The sequence below is a fragment of the Thrips palmi genome, unplaced genomic scaffold, assembly GCF_012932325.1.
Source record: "Thrips palmi isolate BJ-2018 unplaced genomic scaffold, TpBJ-2018v1 HiC_scaffold_19, whole genome shotgun sequence".
NCBI classification, from domain to species: domain Eukaryota; kingdom Metazoa; phylum Arthropoda; class Insecta; order Thysanoptera; family Thripidae; genus Thrips; species Thrips palmi.
Window position 1 is genome coordinate 12,770,076 of NW_023144628.1, and position 27,489 is coordinate 12,797,564.

General features: G+C 45.1%; 3 protein-coding genes across 13 annotated transcripts in view; all 3 read left to right on the top strand.

Annotated features, from left to right (window-relative positions):
• Positions 1 to 3,712, top strand: part of LOC117646069 (cell wall protein AWA1-like) — a 33,740-nt gene extending 30,028 nt beyond the window's left edge. For all 5 annotated transcript variants that reach the window (XM_034386740.1, XM_034386741.1, XM_034386737.1 and 2 more), the window contains exons 7-9: positions 1,779 to 2,542; positions 2,630 to 2,715; positions 3,400 to 3,712. In XM_034386740.1, coding sequence (XP_034242631.1) covers positions 1,779 to 2,521 — 743 coding nt within the window. In that variant the 3' untranslated portion in view covers positions 2,522 to 2,542; positions 2,630 to 2,715; positions 3,400 to 3,712. The remainder of the gene's footprint in view (positions 1 to 1,778; positions 2,543 to 2,629; positions 2,716 to 3,399) is intronic.
• A 1,961-nt stretch (positions 3,713 to 5,673) lies between these two features.
• Positions 5,674 to 25,996, top strand: LOC117646171 (E3 ubiquitin-protein ligase TRIM32-like). Of its 7 annotated transcripts, none has more exons than XM_034386948.1 (8): positions 5,674 to 5,874; positions 14,601 to 14,758; positions 14,965 to 15,026; positions 17,640 to 17,817; positions 19,232 to 19,568; positions 21,277 to 21,513; positions 24,012 to 24,234; positions 25,630 to 25,996. In XM_034386948.1, exons 2-7 carry the CDS (start codon positions 14,627 to 14,629, stop codon positions 24,194 to 24,196), a joined length of 1,131 nt encoding a protein of 376 aa, XP_034242839.1. In that variant the 5' UTR covers positions 5,674 to 5,874; positions 14,601 to 14,626; the 3' UTR covers positions 24,197 to 24,234; positions 25,630 to 25,996. The 7 variants fall into 7 exon arrangements, with proteins under 7 accessions (XP_034242839.1, XP_034242837.1, XP_034242838.1 ...); XM_034386946.1 differs by lacking the exon at positions 5,674 to 5,874 and adding an exon at positions 6,545 to 6,581; XM_034386947.1 differs by lacking the exon at positions 5,674 to 5,874 and adding an exon at positions 6,572 to 6,619.
• Positions 25,997 to 26,704: 708 nt separating this feature from the next.
• The window catches only part of LOC117646364 (NFX1-type zinc finger-containing protein 1-like), a 29,354-nt gene continuing 28,569 nt past the window's right edge, over positions 26,705 to 27,489 (top strand). The window contains exon 1 of the mRNA XM_034387245.1: positions 26,705 to 26,853. The gene's annotated coding sequence lies outside the window, so the exon portion shown is untranslated. The remainder of the gene's footprint in view (positions 26,854 to 27,489) is intronic.

Here is a 27,489-nt window from a genome sequence, read left to right on the forward strand (position 1 = left end):
TGTTGATGTGTATGAGGGTGCTGATCTATTTTATGCTGATCTATGCAGATCTAAAAACATCTATTTTGACCCCAGACTCAGGTTCAAGTCCCGTCCGGATTAAAAAAAAGGTGAAATTAGTACATTCCTCAATGCACGGGACGGGCCAAAGTTGCCGATGTGTATCGCAACTTTTCCTGTTATTCAGTGTGGGGATGGGTACAAAGCGACGTAGATTTTTTTACCAGGTGACACCTTTACACTTGAAACGTATCTAAAACTATTAGACACATAAAGGTGTTAGGGTGCTTTTACTGCTGAGTCCAGAAACCAAGCGGTATCTTAACAATAATACAACAATATTAGAGTGGTGGCTGCCGGGCGGGATCGTGAGTGTCGCATGGTATGCAGTCTGCGTGAAGCATCGACAATACCTCGAGGGTACAGCGCGAGTGGCACCGGCCAACAATCCCATGTCCCCGGGTACAGCGCGCACAGAACAGCAACAATGTCTCACGGTTCGGCCGGTGCAAGCCACAGCTCGGCTCGCACCGACGTTGGCCAGCTCGCTTAGGTCCATGTATATTATTGGGCTATCTATTTATTTCATACACAGTTTTAAAAAAGCCCGAACTGCTACCTCGAAGAAAACCAAATCATCTGCTTTCATTGACGTTCGTTGAATGAGATTTTTTTATTCTACAGATACCTTACGCGGAACACACGCATCTTGCATACATTTAGGCGTTTGCTCGGCGGGTCGCCTATGCCGTTGGCTGGCCAAGTTAGGTCTCCCAGGGCAGTCCATAGCACTCCCAAATGATTCACCACTAAAATTGACGCTTGTGACGCTTTTTTATAGCCAAAATTCGAACTTCCTGAGTGCAAACAATACAGGGGTCAAAATGACCCCTGCCGCGGTTCTAGGTATATTGTTGTCCTACGCCCACAAAAATGGTCCGACAGCGCTGAAATTTCACTCAAATGTTCTTTTCTGGTATTAATAAAAAGTCAAAAAGCCCCAAATCCGAGAAGAAAAAAATAAGTCAGAAAAATTTATGACGAAAATTAAAAGGGGTCAAATTGACCCCCTCCGCGGTTCTAGTGTTAGACAGCTTGCGAATAAAAATGTAATTGACATTTTGAGTTGTGCATGCCGGCATCTTTTGAAAATGAATCGTAGAAGTGAAAAATGTCTAAGCCAACCTTTTACGACAAAATAGCTTGCGCAAGAAGATTTTTAAAGTTATAGCCTAAATGGGAGAAAAGGGCTCTGCGACTGGGTTCAGGGCATAGAATGTGCCTCCCCAATGAAAATTTTTAATAAATACTTGATAAGACATCAAATTTTTAACAAATTTTCACAGTGGGACCTATTTAGGAGAAAATAGCATTTTCACCAGAACCTCCCCTTAACACATGAAAAGCTTTAAACAACGTAGAATTACCGAGGGGTGAACCACTTAGCGTTCTGGTGTACACATGAGTACATGAGTACGGGTGAATACACCTTCTAACACTCATAAATTTCACATTTTACACGTTTTTTTTTGGCTTGTTTTAGCGGATAAGCTATTGAAGCGGCTAAGACACACTACGTCAAATCGTGTAAAAACTGAGCGAATTTTGCTCTCTTTAAACTTGTGAGCAGTACACTGAGTACGGGCCAATTTGTACACATGAGTACGCTAGTGATTCACCCCTCGAGAACTACGCGTATGGAAGCTATCGCACAAGTCAGCTTCGGCCATTTTCAGTGTATTGCCCCCGTAACATGTGTTCACTTTTCGCTTTTCCAGCATTGCTTTCCTTCACACCCCCGACGGCGCCTGGCTCCTCTTCCAAGAAGAGCAAGACAGCCACTAATTCTCACGGATCTAATTTCGCCGCGGCCACTGCGTCCGCGTTGGGTTCAGCTCCTGTAGGCCTATCATCATTCGGTTCAAGCTCAAGTGGACTGTATGGTGCTCCTTCGTCCGCAGCGGGTTCACTCTTTAGCGGCTCTTTAACATCATTTGGTTCAAGTTCAACCGGGCAATTTGGTGCTCCCTCGTCCGCAGTGGGTTCAGTACTTACCACCTCTTTACCATCACTAGGTTCAAATTCGACTGGACTATTTGGTGCTCCTTCGCCCGCAGCGTGTTCACTCTTCAGCGGCTCTTTAACATCATTTGGTTCAAGTTCAAATGGGCAATTTGGTGCTCCCTCGTCCGCAGTAGGTTCAGTACTTACCACCGCCTTACCATCCTTTGGTTCAAATTCGACTGGAGTATTTGGTGCTTCTTCCGCATCGGGTGCAGCACTTACCACCGTACCATTAATTGGTTCAAGTTCAAGTGGACTATTTGGTGCCCCTTCGCCCGCAGTGGGTTCACTGCTTACTGCCTCCATTCCATCATTTGGTTCAAGTACGACCGGACAGTTTGGTGCTCCTTCGTCCGCAGTGGGTTCAGTACTCACCTCCTCCGCGCCATCATTTGTTTCAAGTTCACCAGGACAATTTGATGCTTCTTTGCCTCAGATTTTTTTCACCAATCGATAGGTCAGAAGGGTCCTTTCTATGGTACGTTTCTTTGATTATTTATCATGTGCTGAGAAGTGGCTCTCGAAATGCCGACTAATATCGTTTCATCATTTTCCCCATTTTAAGTCGGTGCGAGAACTACTGCTGCTGACACACCACTGATCATCCGATCGTCCACAGCCCTACTGCCAGGCTGCCTGCAGTTACTCTTGGTATGTAATTGGTACGCAGGGCGGTGCCGTGGCGCTCCTTTTCAAATAATCTCATGTGCAACGAAAGCGAATTGCACTGTTTGATCAATTGAGACAGCTACAAATCAAAACAATTTGTGATTTAAGTCGTACAATCTTGAAAATTAAAGATCAAAGAAACCGATAGTGCTTTTAGAAACATGTACCGCGTCATCCGTCCTAAATGGTCCAACGTTGTGAAATTCGCTTGCACTGCGCTAGAAAAGACCAAACAAACCTACAAATATTTGTGGCAATTTTTTTTTTATCAGGAATTCATCTTGCTCTTTAAGGACAAAAGTTGTTGTCTGAAGTACAATGAAACCGGCACGAGGAGTGCCGCACAGTCCAGGCCTCGTTGTACTTCCTACAATCCTATTTTTTTACAGTTTTCATGGTACTTTTGTTGTACTGTTCACACTTTTTCTTGCAGTGTTCGGACATAAGATTCTTCAAATAGGAGCGCACAGATAAGATCTTTGGAATTGGACCCCTCGATATAGCCCTTATTTCTACGTAGCAAGCCGGAAATTGGAAGTCGAATTTTCACCTTTTTCGACGATGTTTGCTTGACTTATGACGAAAATGAAAAGAATTTTTTGGTTACAGGTCATATTCTGTTCATATTTATTGCTCTCATCAGCGAACCTTTTTTTCCCCTGACAGCATCGTCAAAACCTACGTACCGTGAACTGTCGGAACTTCTGTGAAATCAGCGACCACTTCGTGAACTGGGCGCTGATAACTCCGGCACCAACTGAACTTGTTCGGACTTCGCTGCTTCTCGTCGTCTTCAAGTCACTCTTCAGTTTGGAATGACTCCTACACCATCATGTCTGACACTTTGGTTTTTCTTTTTCTTTCTTTTTTCAGTTTATTTTCTTTGTAGAGCGGTATATTTTAATTTACCCTTTCTTTAATTGCGCTTGCCATTATTGTCATGGAAACTATCAATAAAGCTTTTCGTATTTGTATCGTATATTATTTGATTTTTCTATTGCTGTCTGGAATGAGGCACTCTTGAAAAATTGATCTGTCCGGAACACAGAAAGGGGGGCGGGGGTTGCATTGCACTTAAATAACTATACATTGGCATTTGAGCTCCTTGTTACCTGAATCATCAGGTAAAATACAAGAAACTGAAACACCTTTGAACCAACTTTGCACCCAGATCGGTTAGAAAATGGGCCGATTTTTTAAGTAGGAAATAGGACAATTTTTTATGACGGTCGCATGAAGTCGGACGCAGAATAGCGAAACTGTGGGCCATAAAGTTCGAAAAAACGCACTTTTAATTCTGTTTTCCATTTGCCAAAGCCACTTCAGGGCAGTAGACCGCCATACGCGCGACCTTCCCTCGAGGGGGTAACGACTGGTAAATTTCGTGTCAGCCGGATTACGGATTACCCCGGATTATCTCCAAATTACCTCCGGATTACAACCAAAATATTCCTGGATTACCCCGGATTACCTCCCAATTGGCTGTCAGCCGGATTCCCGAAGTCGTTACCCCCTCGCCTTCCCTTCAAAAAATTCGGGTTTATTTTTGGGGGAGACACCAATTAGTTCTGAAACACTAAGTGATACATTGATAAATGTGACTTGTAAAGGATTAGGAACGAAGCCGTCTGCTCTTCACCTTCGTGATGATCAAGTTACATCAAGTGTTCACAACGCCCATTAAAACATATAGGACTCCACTGTCACTCGTGTAAATCTTGTCAGAATGTCAGAGACCTGTCTGAACACCTGATCAAAATTCGCCGAAATTCGCGCACCTCTGAAAGCTGAAAACATCTACTGACAGTCTGTAGAACTCAAACCGTCAATATCAGAGTAAGTTTTCAGAATTTCAGCTTCCAGAGGTGTGCGAATTTTGATCAGGATTTTAGACATGTTTCTGACATTCTGACAAAATTTACACCAGTGGCGCTCTCAGTCCCTTGTCAGTAACCTGGCACTATAGCCTACAACAATAATATTAACTATTTTCTTCTTAGATTCAAACAACTTACTGCATAAAATCATTTTGGATTTTTTGTCAGTGAGTACTAATAAATATGCAGATAAGGGGCCGTCCATAAAATACGTAATGCTTTTTGAGGCCATTTTTGCCTGATCCAGCTAATCCAAGACAATCCTTACTGTCAGTGCAGATGTAGAACCATCCTAAAACTGCAGAGGTACCTTAAGGTGTTCATGATGTATCTGCAATGCAAATCAGAGAATCTCAATAAATCTGAAATACAATGTCCACGTACTTACATAAAGATGAAACTTTGTAACGAGCCCTTCGACGAGTATTTTTATGAAGTATGGCTCGGGTCGAGATAGGTTCGGGACGAGTGGGACGCGGGACGAGTTGGTCGGGACGAGCTGTCCTGCTTCCTTACAGAAAACACCGCTTTTCACGTGATGTGCAGCTAGGATAGTTCTGAATTGACACGAAAAGTTGGGGTTGTCTTGGATCTGCTCTGACAGGTAGGATTGTCTTGGATCTACTATGCCGGTTAGGATTGTTCTATTAGGACGCGTCGAAGTTCAGATTACCGATGCACAAATCCAGAGGTGCTATCGACAAAATGTCAATACCATACTAAAGTCAATAGCTAGTCCGAGGTTTGCTGGCAGAGCAGTGACGACTGTGACATCATGCAAATCATGAACGTGCAGCTCATTATTACTTTTGAATTGCAAGCCCCTTCGATAAGGCGAAATAGTGGTAAATACGATACGCAGCCGGGCCGCTGCGTAAAACTGTTACGACGAGTCTGACTATACCAGAGTCTTTGAGTGCAGTGTGGTGTCTTACTCAGCAGCCTTGGGCGCTGTCCAGCAGTCCCCCGCGGGGGAGGGGGGGAGAGAGAGAGAGAGAGAGAGAGAGAGAGAGAGAGAAGGAAAATAGAGGGGGGGGGGAATCAGCGCTCCTCGGCCGTTGATGTGTGCGCCGCCAGTCACCACCTAGGAGCTGCCCGCGCACCACACTGCCTCGCTGACTCCATTCGGTCCGATAAGGCGTTGCGGCGACGCTGTATTCCCCGTCCCTGCGTCACTGTGGGAGTGACCGGGCCGGCGTCACGCAGCGCCAACCCTTCGACCTGGGACCTGTCCGCAAACGGCAGAGAGCCGGTGCTCCATTAGGTAATATTTATTTTGACTCGAGGGCACTGTGGGAAAAAAATCACAGTAAATCCTGTAGTGATTAGTACAGCTGTCACTGTAGTTCCGAGTACAGGATTTACTGTACTTTTTTAACAGGATCTACTGTACTTTGTACGGGATTTACTGTACCACAGGGGTGGAGTACGGAATATCCAGTACCAGGTACAGTAGATACTGTAGCCAGGCACGGTAAATCCTGTGTTCTGAACTACAGTAAATCCCGGCAAAAAAATGAACGGGATTCACTGTGGTTTTTTCGCACAGTGGGGGCAACCGCTTGAAATTTATTTGTTCACACGGTTCTTCAAAGGTAGGGATTTCGTCGAGATTTCGCAGGATTTCGCGACATTTTCGTGGTATATCTCAAGATTTCGACAGATTTTGAACGGATTTCGCGAGATTTCACCAGGTTTTGGATTTCGCGAGATTTCACCAGACTCCGAATGGGCTTTACGAGATTACTATCGATTTTACGCAAGATTTCGGCCAATCAAGTGTACACAGGACTTCGCGAGTGGTTGTCCCCTCGCTTTGACCTCATGGCATCTTAGACAGCAAAAACAGCAATGTATCACTCCTTTAAATCCACTTCTTAAGTGCTAACTCTTTGCAAGCATGCCAACAGAGCAATTCTATTGTTGACGCGTTCTTTTGACGTTGAGCTATGTATCGGAGCATCTATTCAGGTAACGATATTATGCCAACCACACACACTAAATGTTTGGTAAGTTTTTTACGAGACGTCACCGTTCTCTCAGCAAAAGAAACGTACTATCAACTATATAAATTTCTCATTTGTAAGGGAGTGTGGGGCACCTAGTGACAGGGGCACCTAGTGACACAGGGGTGCCCTGGCCACCCTATGGCACTTTCAGACACCTTGAGGTGGCTAATCTAAAGGTCTTGTGCTGTGGAATCATGTTCAAGTGAAAGTGAAACTTTGAACAAAATATTTTAGCCCCTAGAATAAAAGCAAGAAAATAATAACCCAAAATCACAGATTTTACGACTTTTTAACAAAATGTTTTCTCGCCATTCTTCCAGTAAACGGGACTGCCGATCGTTCTGGCACTTTTAATCAATAATAAGGACCTTTAGTAAGTTGTTTTCACTGAACCAGCTCAAACATGTGATTTCATTTCCTTAATATCAAATTTTGAACGAAAATGAGCCCCCGGGGCAGGTAGTGACAGACACACTCTATTTATCGTATTTCAACGATTTAAACGTTTCAAAACATCGATTTGGCAACCGCGAAGTAAATTGTCACCGATTGTCACACAACGAAACATAAATGAGACTACTTTTAACGACAATTTCGTAGAACATTGAATTTGATTGGCAATTTAGTAAAATGCAGTTTCTTGGGGAAAATGGCGCCGTTCAGAATGGTTTGATATTTAAAAAGCTTAAAGAGTCCAAAACGGATAGTTTTCAATTAGCTGGAGCGTCGCTCTATGCTGGTAATGTGAGTTATATGACCTGTCACTAGGTGCCCCGGGCTGGGGCACCAAGTGACAAGTGCAGAGGTCTGCGGGAAGCTCTGTAAATAATAGAAATAGGTGTTGTCAAAACGCCACAACATGTTTTTTCGATCAAGGAAGGATCAAAGCAACCTTCTGAGGTGTAAGTAGATTCATTTCTCGCACAGTATCGAAGTGAGAGCCAAAATCCAAAAAGTGTCACTAGGTGCCCCACCCTCCCTTAGTTCAAGCACACTAATTGTACGAAAAGTGCATTTGCTCAATAACTTGACATCTCGTGCGGAATCGTACTCGATGTCTAGTGAGCGCACCAAGCTCGAGCCGTTGCCGAAGATTCGCAAGCCCACAGGCTCTCGGAGCGGGTTCGCGGGAAAGGTACTGATATGAGGTGTGTGAAGTGACATAATTGATGCGTGCGGGTATAGTGTCGTTGCCCTAATGTATGCTCTGATTGGCTGAGCGATAGCGAAGCCTGTTACTCAGGTGGGGTTGAAAAATTTTTCCTGCCTGTGTGTCTGTCTGTCTGTCTGTCCGCGCTACTCCTCCTGAACGGCTCGGCCGATCTCGGTGAGATTTTGCACACTTTTTGGGTATGTCCTTGGCTCGGCACACGCGAAATTTCACTGTCCTAGCTCAACTGGTTCGGTTTTTATAGCCGAAAAACACCTATAAAACGGCGAAAAATCGAGTTTTCGGCAGGCAGATTACTTCTGTCTTGAAGAAAGGGGGGTCTGGGGGGCGGAGCCCCCCAGCCTCGACAAGTTAAAAAGTCAGGCCAATGGGGGGTCTAGCCCTCCACCCCAGACAAAAAGATTTCGCGCCCGTTACGGGCACAGCCCGAGCAAATCTGGGCACAGCACGGGCGTGTCCGGGCTCAGCACAGGCTCAGCACGGGCTCAAGGGGCGCACCATCCGAAGGCGGGCCGAGGCTCGAACCCGCATGGGGGTAAATGCGGGCAAGTACGGGCAAGTGCGGGCAAGTGCGGGCAGATGCGGGCAGGCACGGGCAAATGCGGGCAGATGCGGGCAGACACGGGCACATACGGGCACATACGGGCAGATGAGTCTGCATCCGGAGCGCCTTGAGGTTTGTGCCCGAGACCCATTCTTGGACGAGATCGGAAAAGCTAAACACGAGTAATCGAAGCCTGGAGCAGTTCTACATGCATGGAAGCTATGGGGACCATCTCGTGCCGGATGAGCATCGAAGTAGTTTGGGTTGCCTAAGCTACAGGGTGATACGGGGCTCGTCTATCACCGTAGCTTAGGCGACCCAAACTACCTCCATGCTCACCTGGCACGAGATAGTTAGCTTCCAGGCATGCAGCACTGCTCCAGGCTTCGATTACTCGTGTTTACCTTTTTCGAGCTCGTCCACGAATGGGTCCTGGGCACAAACATCAAGGCGCTCCGGATGCATCCGCATCTGCCCGTATGTGCCCGTGTCTGCCCGCATCTGCCCGCATTTGCCCGTGCCTGCCCGCATCTGCCGGGCAGCTGCCCGCACTTGCCCGCACTTGCTTGCCCGTACTTGCCCGAACTTGACCGTACTTGCCCGCATTTACCCACATGCGGGTTCGAGCCTCGGCCCGCCTTCGGATGGTGCGCCCGTGCTGTGCCCGTGCTGTGCCCGTGCTGTGCCTGTGCCCGTGCTGTGCCCGGGCTGTGCCCGTAACGGGCGCGAAATCTTTTTGTCTGGGGAGCCTCGACAAGTTAAAAAGTCAGGCCAATGCAGCCCTAGGCACGAAATCAAATGCTGTTTTGACCTTCAATCACGCAAATTGGTGTGCGGATGCCTGGAAAAGAAACCTAGCCTGCCGAAGGCAGGCAAGCGCCTCAGGCCAAGGTAGGTGTAACGCCAGGCGTGGATGTCGAAACTGGCGCAGCATCGCGAAGCCTGTTACGACAAGACACGGTCTGGCGTACACCTACCTTGTGTTTATTCTCTAGGACTGTTGCTTCTTTTGCTACTAAAACTTTGATAACGTGCAAATCTTAAGCTCTTGTATTTGATCAGAACATTGTTTGCTCACCTTGACGGCAGTCCAAGCTTGCGTAACTCTACCATAGTGTCTCATTTCAGAACTATCTTTAAACGGAGGTGTCGAGGAACTCGCGTAAATACTTCAGTTACTTTCCCTACACATTAAATTCCTTTGCACACTTTGAGGACGGGTAGAGTAAGCATACGTGGTCGTACACAGTTTTCCGCCTGGGGAACACAATAGTAATAGTGATTAAACTATCAAATGAATTCTCTCATTTTCGTGGTAGCAAAGAGATGACTCGCCTCAGTGGCTTCAGTTGTCCAAGAGCCTTCAGAAGAACTTTGACTTTCAAAATAGTCAGCCACCAACTGAAACGCGAATAGGATATTGCGGGAATAGACACTTCCACCAGAGCGCCGAGTGAAGAACAAGAAGAATAACAAAAGCCGGAAACAGTCCATAAAAGTCGCTCCTTTGATCATATTATGAGTTCATTTGGGTTCTAAAAATTATTTAAAATTATAAAAAGACGAGTTTCATGATTGTAAACCGTCAAAACCCATAAATAAGACGTTTATGGGAACTGGTCCCGGTACCATTTCTTCCTCTTGTTCTTCACTCGGCGTTCTGGTGGAAGTGTCTATTACTGAAGATCATAGGTGATCATTTTTAACTTGAAAGGCCGTCAGAAACCTACCCGCGCCTCTCCAAGCTGTAATAGGCCGTCACTCTCCTCATGTTGCTCTCGACCATTAACAAGTACTAATGCTGGGATTCACATAGCTGGGATAGTCACCAGGTCAAACAACGTATGATTGACCTAGGAAAGAGATTGCCAGAGGATTGTAAGACAGATGGGCTTCACAGTCACTACAGCCTCAAAGAAATGCCACATAATATGAAGTACCTATGTCTCCTGGAGGGCTTCTAGTGCCTTCAGCACCATGGGCGGAAAGCTGAGATATAAAGTAACAGGATACAACATAAACACTGTTAAGGTTCCACTCATGATTGCTGATAAGCTGCACGTAGACATCCACAATCTGCACAAAAAAAATAACATCGATAAAATTAATACACTTTCAAAGGAAAATAAAAGTGATGCGCAGAAAAAAAAATCATTCCCTACTGTTTCATTAAGCCAGACATGTTGGAGTGTTTTGATGTCCGCCCTGGTGTACGCCCAATTCTTTCATGAATGCAGACTCTCTCTCTCTCTTTCTTCTACCTGCATGACTCTGTCGACTTCTGAGAACTTTAAAAGTGTGCTTTCATCACCCACCACAGTAGAACGGTCATGAAATGAAGAGTTCTGTTGATTATTCACCTGAGAGGCCATGCCCAACGACCTGAGAGGGGAAAGATTGTTTAGACCCGGAATCAAAGCGAAAATCACCAGATTATTACAGAAGTAAGTTACCTGTCTTGTGCTTTGGTGACTTTCATGAGGAAGTCTATTGCTAGTTCTGGCAACATTCAGTGGCAGCACTTTAATTCTGGCAGCTAGAACTACGTAGAACAGATATTGATGATCCTCGTCTTCTTTGGGAGTTAGGTTTTTTATCAGCTTAGAGGAGAATGCCTCCAGATTGTCTGCCAGGTTTACAGGAATATTATCCTCGAACTTGGCAGCCTGCTCATCGATTCTTTTCCACATTTCCTCTCTCCTTTTCTCTCGGGCTTCTTTCACCTCTAATTTCCGTTGGTATTGAGTTTTTTTTTTGTTCTAGGTGGGACCTAAAAATTGAAAAAGAACATTAAATAAATTACGTATGTTTAACTTCGGAGATGTGAATTAACACCAAGATTGTACCAAAAGTACCCTTTTCTGCACTTTGTTTTCCTTTCCTCGCTTTTTTGTATATCTGACCTTGATCGGACTAGCCTTTGGTAAAACAATTCATAGCGTCACTCAGTGGTTTTACGAAAACTAATATTACATACTTAAGACACAATAAGCATTTTTTTACTTACGTCAAGTGTTGTTCAGGAGGAGTAATTTATTGCTTTTAGAGGTGACAGAAGTTTCCTTCCCAAATCCATGAATCTCTTACAAAATTTTTCCCTTTGTAGAAAACTGACCTCTTCCTTTAGCAGGCAAAATTCCATTGCATTCATTTCCGATTCATCAGATCCAGCGGCACTTGAAGGCACAGAAAATTCAGGGTGCTTTCTAAACCACCAATTTCTTTCAAGGTCATCTTCATCATTTGATTCTTCTTCATTGTCATACAAGGACTTAGAAGTTCCCAAATTACTTTCCTGGCATTTGTTTTTGGCATAGATCCCATCAGGGAAGTCGGTCTCCTTTGCGTATTTGAAGACTGGGCTTCCATGCCACAGTGACCAATTACTGGTCTTACGTTTGGTACTGTTATAGTTGCATTTCATCCGACGGACAGACGACAAGAATGCTTTCCACTCCTGGGCTGCAAAATACATCCCAACAAATTCATGTTAACTTCTGATTCCGTTTATAACATTCAGTGCAGTAGTTAAAAATGAACACAAACTCACGAGTCATTAGACCGTCCCTTATTTTTTCAAATTGAACCGAGACAAAAATTCGTGGTGCCAAATTGTTCCATTTGGTGAGAAAACACCTCTGCCAAAGTTTGGTGGTGCTACGATATCGCATAGCCGAGCCTGAGGGGCCTAAGTGCAGATTTAAAAAATCGGCCGATTTCGGAAATTGAAAGTTGTATTCGAAGTAAACACGTCATTTTAATGCCCGTAGGGCGAAAATTTCAAGCGTTTTGTCGTATCTCGAACCATTATGGCCGAAACGGCGCTCTGAACGCGCTCCGCCACCGCGCGGAAGGCCGATCTGGACCCCACTACGAAGCATTTGGGCTGCACCAATCCGCCCCGGAGGGCAGTGGATCGCTGCGTCGCTGTCAGCACCTTCTCAAAACATGTGTTTGACTAATTGCATAGTAGTTGGTGGGTTGGATTTCATAACAGACGTGGTAAAGACAAAATTTTACACCAAAACACGTGAAAGTGCTATAATGGCTAAATTTGACACTTCGAGGGCACATTTCAGCATTTTCCTTTTGAGTATCCCACTAACCACAGTTGAAAATTCAGAGATAATTCAGATACATGTTTAGGGAAGGTGCTGACAGCGACGCAGCGATCCACTGCCCTCCGGGGCGGCTTGGTGCAGCCCAAATGCTTCGTAGTGGGGTCCAGATCGGCCGAGGGGTCGGCAACTCATATATTACTTCGTACGCGGTGGCTATATTACCCTATCTTACCATATATTACTTGCATATTACCACAATTTCGCCTCAATAATACCCCTATATTACTTTATATTACTTTGTATTACTTTATATTACACATATATTACCTATATTACTAGTAACATACGTATACTCCCTCGTACACGGCCAAGGGAAGTTGCCGACCCCTCGAGATCGGCCTTCCGCGCGGTGGCGGAGTGCGTTCAGAGCGCCGTTTCGGCCATAACGGTTCGAGACACGACAAAACGCTTGAAATGTTCGCCCTGCGGGCATCAAAATGACGTGTTTACTTCGAATACAACTTTCAATTTCCGAAATCAGCCGAGTTTTTAAATCTGCACTTAGGCCGGCCCCTCAGGCTCGGCTATGCGATATCGTAGCACCACCAAACTTTGGCAGAGGTGTTTGCTCACCAAATGGAACAATTTGGCACCACGAACTTTTGTCTCGGTTCAGTCTGAAACAAGCTAGGGCCCGCCCTTCCGTCGAACCGAGTTGCCAGCTCCGCTTCGCTGCGCCGGCAACTCGGTTCGACAGGGGGCCGGCCCAGCTTGGCCTGCCGGCGGCCTTTTCTCGGGCCTTCGGCCCTCGCATCAGACCCAACTTAGCCAGTCGAAGGCCCGGGCCTTCGGCCCGCTCGCATCACACACGCCGTGAGCGGGTAAAGCAAAGTTATCGATGTACCATCGTGACTTAGGCCCGCCCTTCTATTCACAATATGCAATAGTCCTTACACTTTTTACTCCAACTGTCCTTAGAATATGCCCATTTCATTTGTCTCTTCGCCCTCATTCCGAAAATACCCATATTTGCCATGCTACTGCAACTCCTTGCAATAGAGGCACAGCAGGAGCGCAACACGAGTCCGTCGCACTTTTTCCCATAACTCATGAAGGCGGGCTCCTGGACCCCCCTTCAGACCCCTCGTTGAAGAGGTCTTGCCAAGACCTATCCAAAACTTAAGTAAAAATTTTCAGTCGGTCGACCCCCTTTTTTCAAGATCCTGATGTGACTAATAGACGAAGTCGGGCTCCTGGACCCCCTTTCCGACCCCTCGTTGAAAAGGTCTTGCGGAGACCAATCGAAATCTGCAATAAATTTTTTTAGTCGGTCGACCCCCTTTTTTTAAGATCCTGATGTGACTAATAGACGAAGTCGGGCTCCTGGATTTCCGACCCCTCGTTGAAAAGGTCTTGCTGAGACCAATCGAAATCTGCAATAATTTTTTTTAGTCGGTCGACCCCCTTTTTTGAAGATCCTGATCTGGCCAACTTGTAAAAGCGGCCGATGGGGTCGGGACCAGGTCCATTCATCTTGTCTCGTCACCCCGATTCCAAAAATACCCCTATGTGCCCTGCTAGCACCAATAATGGCGGAAATCCCCCTCCCGCTCATGTAAACCATGATGCACCTGCAGCAGCCCTTGTGCGACCCGGACGGGATTTGCACCACCGGATTATTTGTTTGGACGGTACTCCTGAAGTACCCTCCAAATCTGGTTACTCTAGCTCAACTCCTTCCTTGTACACAGACGCCAACAACAACAACAACAACAACAACAACACACAGACACAAAGGCAAATGCATAGGCCCTCCCCCTATTTTTTGAATAGAAGGGCGGGCCAAAAATAAGGGACGGTCTAACGAGTCATAGAGTGGTTGAGGTGTGCTGCTATTGCGCCCCACGCCCTCTCTTGGACATTTGAAACCTTGTTCATCGGGTGCTTAGGGTCCCAGAGACACGGGTAGTGACGGACCAGAACTCGCTCGTTTTTCGGTGGCTTGGTCACGCTCCGTCCACGTTGCATGCCTGAAATCAATAGGAAACAAATTGAAACGTAATGCTTGGTGTTACAAAGGCCAACGTGGGCGCCTACCAGCGTTGTGTAGTTGTCGCCTTCATATCATTGCCTTTCGGTTAAGTTATTACTTAACCGAACGTCAATGATATGAAGGCGACTACGTGAGCATTCTTCTGCCGCCAGAATATCTTCTTGCCTTCACCCGTGCCATGGAGTGCCAAGTTTGCCTGGTGAAGTTCAACGCAGTGGAGCGTCGTCCGAAGGTGCTTCCATGCGGTCACACGTTCTGCTTGCATTGCTTGAAGGCATTGCCAGAACAAAGTTGTCCGACGGACAGGAAGGTGAGAAACTTTATTTCATATTCTTTATATCTGGACGTTAGAAGTGAGTGTACGTCAGTGTCTTGTGGACCCTTTGTTGGCTACCTGGCTAAATGACTGTGACTCAAGAGTCTAATAAATTTAGCGTAATAATTAGCAATCTTTTGTGTAAAAGTAGAAGACGAGCTATCCTTTCATCCTGAGTTCCATTCTTTTTTTTGTTTCAGGATTTTACTGAGCACCCGGACAACTTAGTGGACAACTTTCATCTTTTAAACGTGTCTGAAAAGTAAGAGCACTTAAGTTTTCGAAGGGTTTCGATGATTGCTTGTCCAGGACGTGTGAAATATCTTCCTCCAACGTCCGCGCGCGTGTGTGTATTATAGCCTTTAAAAGATTATCCAGTTCTGTAATATTGAGAACTGTGGGATTTCTCGATCACCCTTTTGACGTGTTATGGCCTGGCGTTTAAATCTGGGATAAGAACCCCGTTCTTGCTTTAAAGTTCAGGTAAACATTCAAACTGCACAGTAAAAACTCTACGCAGAGTCGCTTCGTAATACGAAGAAAATGAAGGCATTGTAAAATCTAAGGTAAAAAATCAATTGTGGGTCACATTTTTGAAAATTCCAAATTAGGGCCTTTAATTCTGACGTGGCGACAAAAGTGCAAGTGCGGCCTTTAACTATGGTCCTTGGACTAAGTTTTGCAGCATAGTAGCCCCGTCTATCATCCTTATTTTCTAAGCTGTTGCTGTTTTAAAAATAGTCTGTTTTGGCCCACAATTGATTTTTGGAACCAGTTGTGGGTCAGCATAGTACGAAGCTCAAATTTGGATATGATTTGCTGAAATACGAGAGAAATTCACTTTTGAATTTATTTTTCGGAATCGTGAAAACTGCTGGATCTGTATCACAATGAATCAATTGTGGGTCACATCAATTGTGGGCCATTTCGTCCTTTTGCTTGTAAATTGACCACCTTTGCAAGATATTTTCTTATGTTCATTAATGAAAGGTCCCTGGTTCTCAATAAACCAAGCAGACACGTTTTTCACTCAAAGAGGAAAAATACATAAACATGCTAATTTCACTGTGAGACAGATGGGAGTTAAACGTCCTGGATTAGAGACGAAACTTTTATAGTGCATATTGTAGGGCCGCCGGTGTGGTAGACAATCAACAACACACCGTCATCATGAGGTATTGCTACAATTTATTATCTATTTCAGTCAGAATATTAAATCAGTAGGGACTGATTTGACTCCCTATAACAGGGCCGGACTGGCCTCGGGTGCCTAGCCTGCAGTTGGAGAGCGGTCCCCTTCCGGGAGCTATGAAAGCCCCGCAATGCGCAACCCCTCCCTCCTCCCCAACAAAAAAGCCGTATGGCATGGCAGACTGGAAGTAAGAGCTAGCGTTGTCGTTCGGGGCTGTAGCCTAAGCTCAACATAAACTTCGTATCGTAGTACTAAATGTGTCAGAGCAGAAAAATGGAATTTTTTTCAGTCAGTAAGAAGCGCAAAAAACAAAAAAATAGCAGAATAACTACCGTAAAATTCGTCTGAAATAATGGGTCTGACATGGTAGCGAACGCTTGCCATCACCCGCGCACCATGGCATCGAATGATTTCGGCTGTACTCTGGTAAATTTATGTTCCCTAACCTATTATGAACCTAAATCAGCAAGGGCGTCCCGTTTTATCGCGTAATAGCTTCACGGTGGCAATTTGAAAACAAACGATTTTTTGCCTCGTTGGATGGGCGCCATTTTCACGACTTTTTGAAGGGCCTTCCTTTGAAGCCTGATAGGAGCCGCTACAATCGTCGCTCGGACATACACGCTATTTGGGGAGACAAATAAAGGTTGGAGGAAAGTCTACCGCGAAATTCAAATCGATTCAATCTCCGTCGGGTCTGCGGTGACCCGTCGAAAAAAATGACCAACAATTGATTCGTGACCCACAATTGATTTTTTACCTTACGGAGAAATGCTTCGTATTATGAAGCAAAATCCTTCGCAATACGAAGCATTTCTTCATAATACGAAGCAATTCTAAAACGCCTTCATTTTCTTTGTAAGTTATGAAACAAATGTTTCGTAGGCTTTTAAGAGTGTGTGTTACGAAATACTCATTTTGATATTTAATTAGATGCTGCAAATGCAGTGTAACGCACTCGGTCGAACTGAAAACGTACCGAAATCAGTTAAAACTACTTTCCGCAAACGAAAATACGGTCCTCGTTCAGCAATTTTTGCGAGTGGTCTCACAAGTTTGCGCATAGGTGTTTGAAATCCTTTCGCAACTTCTCTCGAATTTGTGCGATTCTGCGTCCACTCTCAGTGGAAGTGTAGAGCGGCAACAGGAAACTGATCGTAGTTTGCTGAAAGACAAACAGTGTTATTCACACTCATACAAATGCAGGCCGTCGGATACAGTGTGGTCGAGTGTTGTCGACACGTCGGAGCGCCGGACACAACTACTGTTCGACACATGCAAGCATACGACAAAGTGGTCTACGCCTGCAAGGGTCGACTTCTCGCACTCTAAATGTCTTACAATGAAATTTGACCCATGTTATTCGTATGTTACAGTGAATTCGGCGCAAGCATAATACAAAGCAATATGCCTTCGTAATACGAATCTTTTTGGCTTTTTCACTGTAAGATGCAAAGAAAATCCTTCGTAATACGAAGAAAAAGCACCTTCATATTATGCTTGCGCCATTTCCTTCGTATTATGGGAAACTTCTTCGTAAGACATTTAGAGTGCGTACACTAGGATTTGCAGTGTACGAAAATGTTAGCATGCTTGAAATCGTGCGAGACCACACACTTAAATAGTACGAATGCCTTTAGAGTGTGGTGAACGTGTTCATGGATCGTTGTTGACGTCCCCCAGGCTGCAACCGTCACTGTGGTGCTGCTCCTGCCAGAAGGAAGCCACGAGCAAGGAGTGCCTGGATTGGCATTCCCTGTGCAGCGTCAAGAAGGCGCGCACCCAGAAGGCGACCCCGCTGCTCGATGCCCTGAAGGCTGCTTTGGAGGCAGCGTCACGCCGAAAGGAGACCATGGCCAAGGTGCGTGTACTGCCAAGATGTTTCAAATTCATTACTAATATAGCCTTGTAAAGTTGTAATTTTGAAGGGAAATTCGTAATGCTACAGAGTTTTTTTTTTTAGGCACGGAGTTGTCTTATAACTCCACGACCGTGATTTTTATTTTCAAAGTGTCCCTTTTGGCAGTTTGTAAACTCTCCTAAATTTCGTCAGATTTTTTGTTTTGGTTTTGCAAACTGGCTGAACTTTGTACCCTGATTTCGCGGATAAAATCTTGTTGGAAACTGTCTTTCGAATTTTGTGAGATTCGGACGTGAAATCGCCGTTTCTATGACAGAGCTCGACTCGTCAGCGAAAAATTTTGGGAGAGGGGATAGCCAAGCCACTAAATGCTGAATCTGACCTATAGCCATGGAGGATAGAGGGGATGGAGGACCGGTCGCGAGTCAGGAATGAACTGGGGTTTAGGGGTGTACACCTCTATTCGCCATGCTATAGCAGCGCTGCTTTTCGCTGTACCGCTTTCTTCGAAAATGCTCGCGGTCCTGAAAAAGCGGGTTCGAATATAATTTGTGTTACAGGCAGCCAACGAATGTGACATTATCACATTTGTTTGCACGTGAAAACTGCGATGCCCGTTTGTACGTGACACACTCCCTAATCATACGTGACATCACGCTGAAACGAACTTGACAAAATGTCACATTCGTTCGAGCATTGTGTCACATTCGTTTGAATGTAAACAAGTTAATTTTTGGCCGATTCACATCCAAACGAATGTGATTCAATGCTCAAACGCACGTGACATTTTGTCACGTTCGTTTCAACGTGATGTCGCGTACTTGAAATAAGAGTGCAGACAGTAAAAATTTAAAGTCAAACGAATGTGACACACTGCACCGTTTTGTCACATTTTTCCTCAAATATTATTTATTTGTTACTGTTTTAACCCTAAAACTTCGTTAGTTCATGAAAGAAGTGTTCTTTCAACACATTCAAAGGGAAAAACCGTTTTCCGCATTAAGGCCAGCTGTTAATTTGTAAAATAGCAATTTATTCTGCTAGCAGTGTATCGGAATTTCAGCGTTTCCTATATGTGCACTCTCAGGCTCTTCATTGACTTTTAGTACATGGTATTGACATTGTCGATAGTACCTCTGTTTTTGTGGAACAATAATATGTACTTTTCACTTTTGTTCTTGTTGTCTGCAGTTTTGTTAGTACTTATTGACAAAGAATAATTCCTTACTAATTTTATGCAGTAAATTATTTGCTATCCAAGAAGAAAATACTAAATATAATTGCTGTAGGCTCTAGTACCTGGTTACTGACGAATAAGTCAATGAGATGCCGAGAGTGTGTTTTAGAAATGTTTCTGTGCAACAGTGTTGTGAAATGCTGATCGCCTCTTACAATGTATTGCTCTCTGTTGCAGGTGCGTGAGCTTGTGCTGGAGCACAGCTCCCGTGCGGAGCAAGCGCACTCGAAGCTCCTGAAAGCGCAAGCCACCCTGCAGAGTGCCGTTGATTCTGAACATGAAGACCTGGCCAGGGCGATGGCTAGCGTCGAGCAGGCTCTCGCTGAACCGGCGGCAGTCAAAGCAAGGCCCCTTGGCGAAGACGGTGGCATCTTCAGAGTGAACGTGACTTTGACGCAGAGCCACAAGACATGGAGTGCGGGTCTTACCCTGAAGGATAACACGGTGGACCAAGTTTTTCAAGGCCTTGAAATTCTGACGGAAGGTCAGCTTACGTGGCGGGCGTTTGACCCCTGTGAGTATAGGAACGCGTCTCTGTGATGCTTCTGTAACTCATGTTGCTCTCCTCTGCACCCCAGGGAGACTGCTCTGCCATCTCAACACTGAGAATGAAAAAGTCTTGATCAATACTCTATTTTGGGCGAGGTATAATTTATTACTCAAAGTTGAGTGACGAAACCTTCCTCACCCAAATTTGGGTGATAAAGAATTCCTCACATTTTAGTCATGTTCATGACTTTTTCATTCTCAGTGAAGTGTGAGTCAGTCTCGCACTATTTAGTGCGAACCACCATGTCTCACGCTCAAAAGCCTTAGCCACGTCCCACGCTTGCAAGTGTGCGACAACGTTTTTCTCACGCTGACAAGAGTGAGGAAACGTTTTTCCCACACTTAAGGTAAATTATGGGTCACGAATCCATTATGGGCCTTTTTGTTTGACGGGCCGCTACAAAACCATGAATGAGCGAATCGAATTCAATTTCTGTATGGGTCTTCCCTCAACCTTTCTCAGCGCGGCTCTGAGCAACGACTAAAATGCGACTTATCGGGCACCAGAGAGAGACCTTCAGAATTCAACGGAAAATTGGGCCTATCCCAGGGCCAGGGCTGGGAAATATCTAGGTAAAACGTACCTAGGAACTTTTTTGGTATCTATAACTGTACTTAGGTACTCAAGTCACAATTGTAACTGTACCTGTACCTAGGTACTTTTGGGGCAGTAACTTTACCTAGAACTGCATGTACTTTTACAGGCACTTTTGGGCGCGAAGGGAAAGACGGGTAATGAGGATGCGCTCAAAACAGTGTGGGGATGAAGAAAGACACTCAGAGGACTGCCTGTTTTCGGGGAAGAAACAGATATTCGGCCCCCTCCCCTTTTTATGTGCCTCCTCCGGGCTCCATGTGGCAGGTCTGGTCACCGCATGCACTGCCAAGGTGAACGCAGAGGACTTACACTATGAAACAAAGGACACATCTCAGCGGGGCTTTTGGGGTTTGTCCCTAAAATGCGTTACCGGAACCATTCCATTATAAGAGCGAGGTCAAGGATGGTCCCTGGAGCCGCCGGTGATGCGGCGTGACGAATCGGGGTTGTAAACAGCACACGCGTTGGCACGAAAAGGGTCATTGACGCAAGAAAGTTTGAAGGGACGAAAAAGTCGCGCGAGGTTTCTTTTGGTTGCGCTCCTGGGCGGGTGCGTTGAATTATCAAAATAACTGAAAGTACCTGAAAAGTACCTACGTATTTTGCCAAAGTACCTGTAACTGTACCTAGGTACTGAGCTCGATCAAGTACCTACTATTTTGATCCAGTACCTGTATATGTACCCAGGTAAAAATATAAAGTATCTGTCCCAGCCCTGCCCAGGGCAAGAAAAAAGGAAAAGAGGGATGCTTTTGGAACGTTTTGGAACGCTCAAACGAACGTGGCATTTTGTCACGTTCGTTTCAACGTGATGTCACATACTTGGAATGGGAGTGGTAAATTGGATTGTATAATGTGTGCTCAAAATACTTTGTAAGGTTTTAAGCGTGTACACTACATACAGAAGTGAATACTCTGTATGCATCTGTAGGTGCTCACTTGCAAGTAGGCATACTTGGCTTCGCACTCCTAGATGAACTACAATACACGCTGATGCCCTCCCTCCCAAGGGTGAGCACTTCTTTCAGACACTCTTGAATGTCTCTAAACGTCTGTTTACCTTTTGCTTTTCCAGCATTCAATCACTGCCGAACGTCGTCGTCGTCAAAGCCTCACTCCTCTCCTAAGAATAAGACGGCCACTGCTGGCCCCAAATTCACTTTCGGCGCAGCCATTTCATCTGCGTCGGGTACAGCACTATTTGGTTCAAAGCCAACAGGCCTGTTTGGTGATCCTTCTTCAGCGTCCGGCACAGCACCCACCGTCTCATTTGGTGTAAATTCAACAAGACCATTGGAGACTCCATCGTCTGGTACGTTTCTTTGGCTTCTATGAAACGATATGGAATTGCTCTTTCCAACGCTGTCATGACAGTGTACCGAGGGGTCTTCTTCAAAAGATCTTGCCCTACAGTTTCCCGATGAAACATCTCATCTGGCCGTTACCATATGAAGAATCTTATCTTAAACGCAAGCGAATTTCTCTAAGTTTAATCATTTGGGACGGATGTGAGTAAGTGAGTAAGCGCACCCTCATTCCAGGAACGTGCACAGCACACTAAATGCTTATGTACAATTTTGTTCGCGGTGATACATAATTTTAAACCTGCGTACCGTCGTGCCTAAAATTGTGCGTGAATTTGCATGCATTCGTACATTTTCACGCATGATATCATGCATAATTCACGCATGCAGAACACTCTGTTATTCAAACTGCGATAACCACTGTCTATATTTTGCAATAAAAAACTTATCACATTTATTTTGCTATGATGACAACTAAATATCGGCAATAAAAAATTTATAGCTAAATTTTGCAATAAAGTATCACATTTTGCGATAATGACTACAAAGGAAATGCAATAAAAAGTTATCGCAGAAAAAAATGTGATAAAAGTTACTACGAAACGCTCTATAGTCGCAAAAATTATGGGGTGGTTATTGCAAAAAAAAGTGGAATAACAAAATTATCGCACTCCAGGATGCGATAAATCGTGGGAATCGCAAACTCGGTTTTATCGCAAAAATTTGTAGTAAAAGTATCACAAAGTGAATGACAGTGCAGGCGCGGTTTAAGGAGCCCCCGACAAGAGGGGTGACTGCATATTTTTCCTACCTACAGGGGTATGTGATGCTGATTGCCTACTATCAGGCGTTTTGGGGATCTAACCGGAAGGGCGATTTTCCCCCCTCCCCAAAAGTGCGCCTGATGCACAACATTGTGTGACATCACGTTGAAACGAAGTGACAAAATGTCTCCTTGGTCTAAGCATTGTGCCTCATTCGTTTGGACGCGTGGATCAGGGATTGCCCTAAATGTAACACTTTCACGCTGAGACGAATATGATACAATGCTCAAAGGAACGTGACATTTTGGGCACACATTTCAACGTGATGTCACTTTCCTGGAATGAGAGTGTGGAACTTATCTCAGGAAGCGCACGGTAAAAACGTGTCCTGGTTTTCCCTGGGAGCCTATCGCAAAGACATCGGTGATTTCTTGACAGTTCCTGGGAAAACCTGGAACCGTTTTCAGCATGCACTTCTAATTTCTTCGATCATTCGCTTTCGAGTTAGTGTGATTAACGTGATGATTCCTTTTCGTTTGTAACGGTCTCAAACGAACAAAGACTGTTAACCTGAGTGTTGCGTTTCTGCAAGTGACAAGCTGCTACATTTATGAATTGAGTCGCTTGCGAGCCATCGGCAATTCTGTCCATGCACCTCGATCAAATGCAATTTTGGTGATGCGTGCCGCTTTGCGGAGAAGCACGTGGTGCCTTGCGTTGTTTGAATTTGAGGAAGGTGTTTGTTTCCCTTTCGTGCATGGACGTGTTTGCCCCGGTGCAAGCCTGCTTTGCGGTCTGCTTTGCAAAATTGCAAGGCAGCCCTCGCACTCACACAAGAAAAATGCAAGGGACATCTTGCGATCCAGCTTGCACTACTGCAAGGCAGCCCTTGCACTTCCATTGCAAGGCACGCATCCAGATGCGCCTCTTCCTCCTCATCTTCCTCTTCTCATTGATCATGCCCGAAAGGGCTGATGCGCAACTGGGTGGGTGGAATCGAACCCCGGTCCTGTAGCTTCGTAGCGCGGACGCTTACCCCGAGACTACAGGACTTGTCGATGTTCCGATGGCGCCGTACTGCATATGGCCCAAGCGCGCAGGAGGGGACAGTTGCTGCTTGCGATGGTGGGGGTAGGCTTGCAGTCAAGACGCAATGGTCTGCTTGCATTGATGCAAGGCTAGCCGCAGGCCGAGGCATGCGGAATCGCAAAGCAGCCTTGCATTGCCGCGAGGGACAGCCTGCATCGTCGGAGCGCGGCTGGACTTGCGATTCTGCAAAGCGAGGCGCACGGCCTTCCATGCGACTGCGCGGGGCAAACCTTGCGTCGCTTTGCTTTGCAATATCGCAAGGGTCCTTGTGCGTCTGGCACCCAAAAAAGCCGTGTTGCCTTGCGTTTGGCACAGGTTTGCCTTGCAGAATCGCAAGGTGGAGAGGCAGTGCAATTAAAGCCTTGCGTTTCTGCAAGTTTAACTTGCAATCATCGGAAACGCAATACACCCCGCTAGGTGTTCCTTGCGAAAGGGACACTTGCAGGTCTAGGCTTGCATTTTCCCTTGCGTTTTGCCTTGCACTTGGCAGAATCGCAACAGGCGGAACTACAGTGAATCGTAGCGAAATTCGGTAGCATTCAAAAGTACGTTCTTTGCGGAAACGTTTTGATAAGATCTTTTATCCAGAAGCGTTAACATAAGATCTTTTGAAAAGGACCCTTCGATATAGTTGATCGTATATTTTGTTGCAGAATCCTCTTCATCTTCAGGCGGGGCAGCGGCAACCGGAATCTCTGCTCCTGTCGCATCACCAGTTGTTTTTGGTGCTCCTGTTACAACGAAGTCAGTACCAACCTTCGGACTCGGCGGCATCAGCCCCATAGCCCGTATAGGTAACGGAAGTTTGTTTGGCGTCTCTTCACCAAAGAAGGAGTAAGGCCTTTGCCTACCGCAACGGGTCTCCTATCGTTGGAGGTAAGAAGCAGCCGTAAATGGAAGTAGAGAATGAACACTCGTGTAAATTTGGTCAGAATGTCAGAAGCATGTCTGAAATCCTGATCAAAATTCGCGCACCTCTAAAAGCTGAAATTCTGAAAAGTTACTCTGATATTAATGGTTTGAGTTCTTCGGAATGTCTGGAGATGTTTTCATCTTTCAGAGGTACGCGAATTTTGACCAGGTTTTCAGACAGGTTTCTGACATGCTGACTAGATTTACACGAGTGAAGTATTTTGCATCTACTTCGATGCGATATTCTATAACACGTCGGCCGGGTTCTACACTCATAAAAGCTTGCGAGGAAAATGCTCTTCGCTGCATTATCTAGTTTTCTCCGGCTTTCTCCGATTGTCACACTCTCTACAGGAACGTGACATCACGTTGAAACGAACGTGACTTAATGTCACGCTCGTTTGAGTATTGTGTCACGTTCGTTTAAATGTGAACTAGCTAATTTTTGGCCGATTCATATCGAGACGAATGTGACACGACTCTCAAACGAAGACAATTTGTCTCGTTCGTTTCAACGTGATGTCGCGTTCCTGGAATGAGAGTGCAGTTACGGAGAAAAACGTTAGTAACGTTGGGAAGCAATGCTTCCTGGTGAAGCATTTTCTTTGCAATTTGCAAAGTAATACTTCGCAATACAACGAATATAGTTTGCAAGAGAGTTCGTAATACAATGCCGGACAATACTTTGCATGGATTTTCAAGGGGGGCTCATCATGGCGGCCCCCGTAGGACGTCATCGGAGACCTCCCGACACAGCTGACGACGTCACTCAAATTTAGGCAAAGAAGCGCGTGTCGCTACATTGCGGGAGATAAATTTTTCGTCTGTCAAGATGGGGCAACAAAGTTGCATCACCCATTTGAAAGGTGATGGTGGTGTCTTTCCGCGCTGTCAAGCTGGAGAACTTAGGTTCACACTGTGCGAAAAAACCACAGTAAATCCCGTTAATTTTTTTGCCGGGGTTTACTGTAGTTCAGGACACAGTATTTACTGTACCTGGTTACAGCATTAACTGTACCTGGTTCGGGATATTCCGTACTCCACTCCTGTGGTAACAGTAAATCCCGTACAAAGTACAGTAGATCCTGTAAAAAAGTACAGTAAATCCTGTACTCTGAGCTACAGTGACAGCTGTACTCACTACAGGATTTACTGTGATTTTTTCCCACAGTGTTTATCTTCATGGTAAGGCGTAACACCTGTTTGTACCCGAAAACATCGTCTACTCACGTACCACGGACAATCTTACTGCTGGTATTCTTGAAATCTTGTACCTTCCAGTGCGTATTATCCGCCATGAAAATCTCGTATTCCGCCGATAGCGTGTGCATTTCTCTCATTGGAATTTTTCCCTTTCAGCATCGTCTTAAACTACGTCCCGCGGCCATTTCCGGAACTTCTGTGAAATCAATGCCCACTTCGTAGACTGCGCACTGATCCGGCACTGACTGAACTTCCTCGGACTTCGCTGCGCCCTGTCGTCTTGAAATCACTCTCTAGTTTGGAAGGACTCCTGTATCTGTGTCCTGTGTCATGATCATATGTGACATTTTTCGGGTATCGAGCAGGATATCTTAATTCATTGTGCTTTCCAGCATTACGGTGGAAACCATTGATGCATCATTTTGTATTTGTATCGTATGTTATTAAAATTTTCTATTTAGTTTTGTAGTGTAAAATTTCATTCTGAAAGTTCAATAAAAAGCGTTTTGTCTGGAAAAAAGGACTGTTGCAAAATTATTTTTTTCGGAACTCAGAGGGGGAAGAGGAAAGGTAATTGCTCACAAATAACTCCTTGGCAGTTGAATCTTCAGGTGAATTGCAAGAAATAAGAAACTGAAACACCTTTGGACCAAACTTGTAGAGTAGCTTCACCCGGAGATCATGCAAGATCCGGTTTGGAGTTCAGTTCCTCGAGTTTGATCTCGAATTTTTGGTGATATGACGCTTTAAACGACATCAGAGAAATGCCGTTGTCTTGCCAGTTCGGTTCACAATTCGTCATCACTATCACCCAATACAACACAATCACCCACTGCACAGTAAAAACTCTACGAAGAATCGCTTCGTAATACGCTGAAAATGAAGGCATTGTAAAATCTACGAAGAAATGCCATCGTAACTAATAAGAGTTGTGTTGTCGTTGAACAAGATTTTCTGTTAGAAATCAATGACGTGCAATCTTATAGCGAATATTGTTGTGAGATGACAATAATCTTGTTACATTACAACACAATGTGACCAACGAAAATGTGGTTAAAAAATAACCGAAGACTTGACGGAAGTCTTGTCGTACTACAATCGATTCATCAGAGAACAGCACCGAGAGCTGCAACGTGTTTTGCAACATAACAAGATGTGTTGCTATCAAACTTGACAACAAATGTATTGTAAAATTACAACATCTTTTTTAACAGTGTGGAGGCAGTGAGTGGACTTCCACTGAACTCGAATTGTCAGTGAGATAATGTGCATGCACTGTCTGGCGGGGAATACATCCGAGCGCCGGTCGTCGCCAACGCAGCTGATTAGTCTTGCAGTCTGTTCCGTGGCCTTGGGCGAGGCAGTCGCACGTCTTTTCCTGTAAGTAACTGGAAGTCTTGTCTGACTCAGCCAGATTTTAAAATTAGAATCGACGTCGACTCGAACTCCTTAATCCTGTTTACATAGAGATGCTCCCAGCATTGTCATCATAATCCAGACCGAGCAACCTAAGCTTAAAACAAGGCTCACATTAGAATGCGTTGTTGAAATATCTTTCTTGAAATGTCTTTCTTCAATAAATAATAAAAAAAAATGTAAACGCGTCACACTTACTTGTGCACTGCTATTCCGGCAGGTATTCCCCTTCTGGCCTGATTGACTTTGCTGTCGCTTATCGCGAGAGTCCGTCGTGCCTCGTTCCTCGCGGAAATCCTGCCGTTGCCATATTCCCCTGGCGTTGGCTGATGGGCTCGTAAATTAAAGTGTGCTCACTCTCAGCCTTTTACTGACTTTTTCTCATTAGCTTACGCATTTCTGTAAGCAACCATAATACTTAGTATTTTTTGTCAGCATTACTTAGTAATTCCTAATTACTGTACTGATATTATCGTTTTCTTAGTAAATTACAAAGAAATTTTTATGTATTTAAGAACTAAATACTAAGTAATATGGTTGCTTACAGAAATACGTCTGCTAATGAGAAATAGTCAGTAAACGGCTGAGAGTGCTCTCTCG

Bases quoted from the DNA above. Each gene is read 5' to 3' on its own strand.
- LOC117646171 (XM_034386945.1), top strand. From the start codon at position 10,946: ATGCCTCCAGATTGTCTGCCAGGTTTACAGGAATATTATCCTCGAACT. The intron at 17,818-19,231 runs GTGCGTGTACTG...TCTCTGTTGCAG, and splicing joins GAAAGGAGACCATGGCCAAG to GTGCGTGAGCTTGTGCTGGA. The intron at 19,569-21,276 runs GTGAGTATAGGA...TTGCTTTTCCAG, and splicing joins GTGGCGGGCGTTTGACCCCT to CATTCAATCACTGCCGAACG.